The sequence below is a fragment of the Sinocyclocheilus rhinocerous genome, unplaced genomic scaffold, assembly GCF_001515625.1.
Source record: "Sinocyclocheilus rhinocerous isolate Xijiao unplaced genomic scaffold, SAMN03320098_v1.1 scaffold2517, whole genome shotgun sequence".
Taxonomy (NCBI): domain Eukaryota; kingdom Metazoa; phylum Chordata; class Actinopteri; order Cypriniformes; family Cyprinidae; genus Sinocyclocheilus; species Sinocyclocheilus rhinocerous.
Genome location: NW_015641065.1, coordinates 117,689 through 126,440, shown reverse-complemented (window position 1 = coordinate 126,440; position 8,752 = coordinate 117,689). Strand labels below are relative to the sequence as shown.

General features: G+C 35.0%; 1 protein-coding gene across 5 annotated transcripts in view; it reads right to left on the bottom strand.

Annotated features, from left to right (window-relative positions):
• LOC107754571 (mitogen-activated protein kinase kinase kinase kinase 4) overlaps positions 1-8,752 on the bottom strand; it is a 91,932-nt gene that overhangs the window by 34,516 nt on the left and 48,664 nt on the right. For all 5 annotated transcript variants that reach the window (XM_016571064.1, XM_016571062.1, XM_016571063.1 and 2 more), the window contains exons 9-14: positions 7,911-7,989; positions 6,418-6,593; positions 5,811-5,883; positions 5,466-5,676; positions 4,387-4,548; positions 4,223-4,309 (exon numbers count right to left, since the gene is read on the bottom strand). In XM_016571064.1, coding sequence (XP_016426550.1) covers positions 4,223-4,309; positions 4,387-4,548; positions 5,466-5,676; positions 5,811-5,883; positions 6,418-6,593; positions 7,911-7,989 — 788 coding nt within the window. The remainder of the gene's footprint in view (positions 1-4,222; positions 4,310-4,386; positions 4,549-5,465; positions 5,677-5,810; positions 5,884-6,417; positions 6,594-7,910; positions 7,990-8,752) is intronic.

The following is an 8,752-nucleotide window of genomic DNA, read 5'->3' as shown; positions in this document are numbered from 1 at the left end:
ATATCAGAATTACTAATAATGTTTTTGTCGTTCTAGATTATGAAATGCCTGCTGACAGCGCAGTTTATCTATGCAAACATCAAAATTTGTCAGGCCACGACAGACATGCCGTTTAACGAAAACTCAAAAGCTTCACAATTTAGCAAAAAAAAAAAATAATTTAAATAGCACAATTTGCTGAGAAAAATCTAAATGACTGACTTCCTATGGGATTACATCTCTGCCACAGGGGTCATTTTTTAGGATTCTATACTTGCTCCCTTGACTGTTCTATACTAATATATATATATAGGCTTTATAGACAGATAAGTTGAGAGTGACTCTTGAAGGACCAGCACCACATCCTCTTGTATCACTGTTTAATAGAAGATGTGCTTAATAATTATGTGCTTAATTATGCACACCTGAATATAAGGCGTTTTTCACTTCCAGCCTTCATGAACAATAATATATAGATTACAAGTGATTAAATACAAGATTAATAGTAGTTATTAAAATTGATGTTGTTTGGAATTGGTAAAATGTGCTTGGAAAAAAATATAATCAGAATTCAACTTGCATAATAATTATGCATGCACTATTTTTCCTCTTCTGCTGTTGTGATAATGCAAGAAAAGTTGTGAATGGTTGTCAAGGCAAGGTTGTCGTCTCTGATTGGCTGGCTAGTGAAACGTTGCACGCGCAAAAGAGAAGGTCTGCACAACATCCAAAAACTTATTTTAAATGCAAAATTGATTTTCGTGTGCTTGAAATACTTTTTTCTTTGTGAAACAAACATTTTCTCCACAAAACTCAGATTGCGCGTGTGCAAAATGCACTTTTGTGCGCTCAAAATATGATCTTTTGCGCGCAGAATTGTGGCAGAGATCTAAGCCTATAACTTCCTGTTGGGTTCATGGTATAGCTCTAACAGACTTTTTGTAGGTGTTGTGATGTTCCATGTGCCTACCGAATTTCATTAATGTATGTGAATATATGCGTCACGTCTGTTGTAATTGACACATTCTGACTGATTGCTGCAAGCTGATGGCACTATGACCAAGACTCAGACTGAAGTCTGATCTAAATCACACAATAAACTTTTATGAGCCTCTTCCTGTTTTCATTTTTTGTCATTGATTTAATAAGTCACCATGGCAAGACCATTCCAGATTTATCATCTCAGTGTATTAGTATAATGTTGAAGTTGGGTGTAAATTGCACGAATCCCTTGGAGGAGTATTTAAAAATTCAGACCAAGCTGCCAAGGTTTTTTTCAAGATGTCAAAACACAACTTATTTTACTATTGGCTATACACAGTATATCCTCTAGCCTTCATAATTGTCTCTTAATAACAATAGCTCACAATGTGGAAAAATATCTGAAGTATGTGTGGCCACAGCATGCATAAATTATAGAAAACAATATCTTTAACTCTTTGATTTTATCCACTTGTCATGTCTGGCGTATGGCACCATAATGCACAGCTAAATCTATACAAATCCAACAGTCTTATATTCAGGCATGTGATCAGCTAGAGACAAAAAAAGCAGGAAAATCTGACCATGCCCCCAAGCCACACCCCCAGCACTTATTTAAAAATATATATTTTATCACATTAAAAGATATATCTTATATTTTAATATTACAAACTATTGTCCTGTAAAAATAAAAAGCAGCATTCAATAATCATGATAATAATAATATAATATAATAATTTTATTAATAGAATTAATAGAAGAATAAATAGAAGTACCTGCCAAAAGTTTGGAAACATTACAATTATTTATGATTTTGAAATATATCTCTTCTGCTCACCAAGGCTGCATTTATTTGATCAAAAATAAAGTAAAAACAGCAATATTGTGAAATATTATTACAAATAAAAAATTACATTACTTTTCAGTATCACATGATCTTTCAGAAATCACTACAATTTGATTTGATGCTCAAATGGTGATTGGAAATTGTGATACATTTTATTTTTCAGGATTCTTTGATAAATAGAAAGTTCAAATTTATCAAATATATTTATTACATTTATTAAATATAAATCCTTTGTAACATTTTAAATATCTTCACTCTTCACTCACTTTTCATCACTTTAATGTATGATGAATAAAATCATTAATTTCTCTCTCTTTTTTTAAATCTTACCACAAATGTTTGTGCACAAAAATGTTAAGCAGCAAAAACTGTTTTTAACATTGATAACAATAAATAGTAAATGTTTCTTGATCAGCAAATCTGCATATTAGAATGATTTCTGAAGGATCATGTGACACTGAAACTTCTCTTTGTAAACAACAACAGATTTATAAACGATTCTAATGATGAATGTTGCGTTCCCAAATGCAAATGAAAGCGACTCTAACACAGCAGTGAATCGAAACTGAAAACAGTACTGCAGGGCTCTCAAGTCTCACGCATTCACCGTGAGACATACGCATTTCAACCAGTTCACACGCTCTCACCTTGTATTTCTCACGCTAAGAAGTAAGGGATAACATGTCCCGCTATATACAATTAATGGACAATTAAAGTTCATAGCTGTCTTCGAGTTATACAGTTAAATGCCACCTATCAGCCAATCAGAAATTAGAATGTTGTTTCTGCGTAAATTACGTGATCCCGCTGCAAGCACGTTCGCTACTAGGCAACATGGATGCGCACACACACACAGAGTTTAAAGCCGAGAACACACTACACAACTGTCATGCCGATTATGAATGTAATTTGGTCTTGACGACACTGTTTGCAGTCTGCAGAAAAATCGCATAGTGTGTGCTGTCTAAAGATTATAATCTTAGAATTCAAAAACCAGTCGTTACCAGTCGTTTTCACAAAGATTTTTTTAAACAGGTTTAATATTTGTGACTGACGCCAGCGATTGTAGGCTATATGCGGCTATGCGTTCACTGTCAAAAGTCAAAGGTTCATTTTGTAATTTTGTCAAATGTTTTTCTTGATTACACATCTTGTTGTGATTTATTTCTTGTCTTTATTTTATTTCATAAGTTAACATTGCAAGTTAAATGGTTTTATTCGTAAAACATATTTAGTAAAACAGCCTAAATATGTCAGTGATTTTCTCTCATTTTAAATATATTATCAAGAATTCTTTTTTATTTTATTTTATTAACTTTTACTTAAAATTTGTTATAAAGACTTTTTAAAACAACTTCATAAAGCCATTCTTGATAACGATTTTTTTTTCATAACGAATAGCCTATATGAACATTACGAATAGCTATTGTTCAAAACTAATTTTACATTTTAAAAAATCATTTTAAAAAATCACAAATATGACATGAAATAAAATTATTATTATACTACGAGCAAGATCCGATGAATGCTCTAAATTCTTTTTTTTTTTTTTTTTTTTTTTAAAGCATTTTGATTTTACGATTCCTGGACGAAATCACTTGCCTGTGATCAAAGATAGTGAGAGCTGATGTTGGGGAATATAGCCAAATTCGTGCTAAATTGATAGTCAAAAACTCTCCAACTGCTTTGAAACCAGAAGCTTTAACTTAGCTTTGGCTACCTGAAACTAAGGAAAGTACTAGAGATGTTATAACAATCGGTAAATCTGACAAACAAATTCATCCAAATAAAATAAATTGTTTTATGTCAAAAATATAAATGCATCAAAAATAAAAAGAAATTTGGCCCCAGACAAGCCAACTGAACATACTGTACACATACAGTAGGAATGCAGAACTTGCCCTGAGCATGTATGTCAAGCTCTGTGTGTGTGTGTAGCGCTTCACATTATAGCCAATTTATTTAATACACGAGTTTCACAATTTGAGTTGAATTACTGAAATAAATGAACTTTTCCACGACATTCAAATTTATTGAGATGCACCTGTATATAATTACATCACAACCGTTGCAAATTTTATGATAGTACTAAGCAATTTCAAATTCTCACCACCATTTATAAAGTTACCGGGCGAGTAACATGTTTCAGCGCTGATTCTATTCGCATTTGGTGAACTGAACCATTTGAACCCTTTTATCTGTCCTGCAGATGGCGCCGCGAGCTAGTACAGTGCTCTCGTATGTCCATTCCGTTTCTAATGATGTATTAGAAAATATAACTTTTTCACAGTTTATTTGGTTAATTGCTTAAGGCCATTTCACGATTTTAATCATCATGCATTAACCAGAATTACCCTGAGCATGCCCCCTGAAGGACTGAAACAATGAAACAACTGAAACAAAATGATTTAATACCAGTAGTTTGGCCTGCTCCTGCAGCAGCTGTTGCTGAAGGATTTCAAGATGTCTTTGCTCCTCCTCGAGCTGCCGGTGGATAAACTGCTGTAAAACAAACAGTCAAACAAGTGTTTAGCTTAAGTTCTATGTTATTATAAATGTGAGATATCTAATAAAGTAACCTGTTCAAGGTCAATCCTTCTCTTTTCCTCCTCGGCTCTCCTGCGTTCTTCTTCCTCTTTACGTCTAAGTTCCATTTCCTCTTTGTGTCTCTTGTCCTCCTGTTCCCTGCGTCTCTGCTCCCGCTCCTGTTGCCGTCTCATCTCACGCTCCCGTCGTTGTTGCTGTGAGAAGTTGAGAGTCTTTTTTTCCATATTTTTACACCGAATGTTGTCCAAACGAAAATACTGAATCTGTGCATGTTTTTCTTATTTTTTTCTGGGGACAGTTCGATTACTTTGGGCTTTGCAAATTCATGTTTACAACAGGGATGTGTGTGACAACTAATTTGATTAACATGTCAACACAATTTTGTAACTTATTAAGCCCTATTCGCACGGGATTAGTATTACCTGGTGACCTCCAGTCATTTGTAATAATTGCGGAGGTTGTCTGTGATCTTAATCCCGTGCGAATAGGGTTTTAGTCTACTAATCTTACAAACCCCCAGGATACAATCAAAAAACTCTAAAATCTGTATAAGCAATCTATCTGAAATTGCCTACTTTATCTATGCATCAAACAGTCAAATCCCATACTGAATGCCGCTAAAAATGTCATATACAGTACATGTAATGTGCTTGCCTTGCATTATGATCATTATACATTTAAACTTAAGTGGTGTTCACTCAATCAACACTAACCAGTATAGACATACTAAAATCAACTGAATTAATAGGCAGCACTGGACCACTAAGAACAAACTCAATATTATAAACAGAATTCCTCAAAAAAAGTTTAAGATATGTCAGCACATGTTGTGACACTGTCACACAAAGAAACATGTTTTTACCACTCAATATATATTAAGATAGTTTTATATCTATACATTTGAGTTTTAATGGTTTTACATATGTGTCTTAGCCATTTTAATCCTCTTAATCATTTTAATGTGTGTATGTCTTTAAATGTTCATGGGTCTGCCTGTCAACCGCCTGCACTTCCATTTTCTCCAAAATCACTCATAATCTCACACACATTCATGCAGAACAGTATAAGCAAGATTAAGACAAAAATCACAATATTTATATTGGAGACCAACCTCCTCAAGTCGTCTTCTTTGCTCCTTCTGCTGTTCAATGCGTTTCTGTCTCTCAGCCAATAACTGGCGCTTATATTCCTCTTGTTCTCTAAGTTGCTGTTCCTGGAGGAGCTGTTGTCTCCTCAGTGCCTCTGAACGCTCTTTATTCTCCTGCTGCAGCCGAATGAAGTCACGTCGCAGAGTAGATTCACCAGGCACATTCACTATAGAACTGAGGGTGAGGGGACACATCAGTAAGACTTGCGACAAACCACCCAGGAATACGCTGAAAGTTTCAAGATACATCTGAAGCCAAGTATGTGTTACTTTGGAACAAAAAAAATGTTTTGGCAAGTTTTGTGATACCTGGGCTCTCCTTCCTGCTCTTGTGCCTCTTCTCCCTCTTCTTCACTTCCACTGTACTCATATTCTGTCTCATCTGAAAGGAGAAATTAATCATAACATTTTTAAATTTGCTTTAAAAAAACTCCTGCAAAATTCTGTTAACTCGGCTTTACAATGTGAAATAAAACACCACAAAAATCAGATAACAAAAAATTATACGGAGTTGGCAACCTTTATATGTATTTGTACCACATTATATACAGTGGTATTGGTATTGCCTATGTGTTTTACAACCAATGCTAATTAACAAGGTTTACGCAGTCTGATCCAAAGATGCATGCAGGTATGAGCAACAGAAAGAAGCTTATTGTGCAAAGCTTATTGTGATTGCAGGCACTACAAATAATGTTTAGTGAAGTTTTGTTCACACATCAACTGAAAACTGCACAGACTTAAAGATCAGTTTTGGAATTTAAGTCGATTTATCTCGGTTCATCAAAATTAAGCCTAAAAATCAAGAAATTGATATCAATCCAGCACTTTCAGGAAACCCTTTCACAGCACTAAAAATGTTTTACTATTTAAAAAAACATATCCTGTTAAGAATCCCTGTATTAAAGTGTCTAACCTCTCTCTCCTCTCTTCTTACGAGTGCGGTCAATGTGGTCTTTGAGCTGGATGCGGACATGTCTCTCGTTAGGTTGGTCTCTAATGAAAGGATGTTTCAACAGTTGCTCTGTAGAGGGGCGATGGTTGTAATTCTTCACCAGGCAGGTTTCAATGAAGCTGAAGAACTTCTTGGACCTATGGAAAATGGGAATAGAAGATTACAGAGAAAAGCAGAGACTGGTCTGTTAAAGGGGTAATTCATTAAAGGCAATTTTTTTTATTAATCGGCACTACACAACTAAAGAAATCAGAGAAAAAGGGCTGTGGGGAAAATCGGTAGGAAAACTTCAACACCCATAATGCACTGGGCTCGATCAGACTGTCTGAGAGCAGAGATACAAAAATACAGAAGTACAATCTGCAGTTTCAACAAAAGCCCTGTAACTGTGGCATTTTACATCATCCAGCAGACTTTTGTTGACAAATAAACAGGAATATCTGGGTGGAGGTAACAAAGACAAATTATGCACATTGTTCATTTACTTATACTGCCGACACTGGAACAATACAAAGCTGACTGAAAATCGGTGATCTTACCCTTTAATTTGGACAACCAAAAGATTAAAGGGATTCTTAACTAATAAAGGCTCATTTTTGCACGGTTCCTTGAACAATACAATGCTATGCCCTCAAAACACTTTTACCATAGTGCATGAACACATTTTGATGTTGGCATCTCATTAGCTCAACATATAAGGCTGACATAATAAACTTGCCCATTGTAAACTTCCTGTGAAACATTAGTCTTGATAGAAGAGCTCAAAGACTTGTAGAAGCAAAATAAAATGGCGTGGTTGTTTCAGCAAATGCGTTTTTATCTAATGTTTGTTTTTGTTAACGCTATCGGCTAGGTTAAGGGTAGGGTATAGTGTAGGTGGTACACTACTTTCAAATTCGATAGAGCATTATTGTTTTAGTGCCACTCACCAGATATTTCATTTCAGACCAGCAGCTTTATGTACAACAGAGGTGTCAAACTCAATTCCTGGAGGGCCGGAGCCCTGCAGAGTTTTGTTCCAATACACATACCATGTAGTTTTCAAATATACCTGAAGGACTTGATTAGTTGGATCGGGTGTGTTTAATTAGAGTTGAATCTAAACTCTGCAGGTCTCCGGCCCTCCAGGAATTGAGTTTGACACCCCTGATGTACAATAACCAGTGTTATAAAACACTGCCAGATTCACATTCATCTGCTCTTTTAGTGTCACTCACATTTCACCTTGAAAATATTGCAAAAAAAACAACAACTGAATAATGGGCTTCATGATTATAAAAGAGAAGAATTACAAAAGAGGTTTTTGTGACAGAAAAATCTTGGTAATATCTGACATCACCAATGTGGCTCTTCTGTTACGAGTGTGACTGAGGAATTTATATCAAAAATAGTAAAAATAAATAAATAAATAAAAAAGCCAAATATGGAGAGGAAATCTCAGGACATCGACTCACCACTTCTTTGATTTGAGCCGTGGAGGAGGATTTCTGGGAATGAGGAAAAGGGCACGCATTGGATGCATGTCACACAGAGCTGCAGAAAGAGACAGGGGAAAAGATAATAACAATTAGCCCATCAGCACAACAAAAATAAACACACTTAAGTGTAGCTTTAGCCAGACTTGGGGAGAAACAGAAAACTTGAACCAGTGCATTCAGGATGCAGAAAAGGTAATTGTAACAGACTCATTTAATAAAGATGTAACAATATACTTTTTTTTTTTTTTGTAAAAATAAGATCACTAGATAGATTACATTCTTTTTTTGTTTTTAAACAGGATAGGTCATAGGCCATCCTCGCATACACCACTTTATCTGTGGCTGATCTCCATTCTGCTGCTACTTTCACTGAAAATTAATCACTGATAAAGGGATGGATAATCACACCTGCAACAGAGTGAACTCGTATGGTTTACGTATGAAAGCCAATGACAAAAAAGCAATTGGATTGCTTCAGAAAACAGATTAAACCACTGGAGGCATATGGAATACTTTCATGCTGCCCTTATGTGCTTCTAGACCTTAGTCAGGTTAGACACCATATTGAATATAACCAGTGTTGGGGAGTAACTAGTTACATGTAACGAAATTACGTAATTTAATTACAAAATAAAAGTAATTGTAATCAGTTACAGTTACTGAGAAAAAATATGTAATTAAATTACAATTACTTATGAAAACGTTAAGGATTACAAAGGGGGTTACATCTGCTTTTTTCACACACACTCCCACATACAGATTTAATTGAGTTCTTCATAAATTGAAACACCAATGTTTCAGAAGTTTATAACATGCTT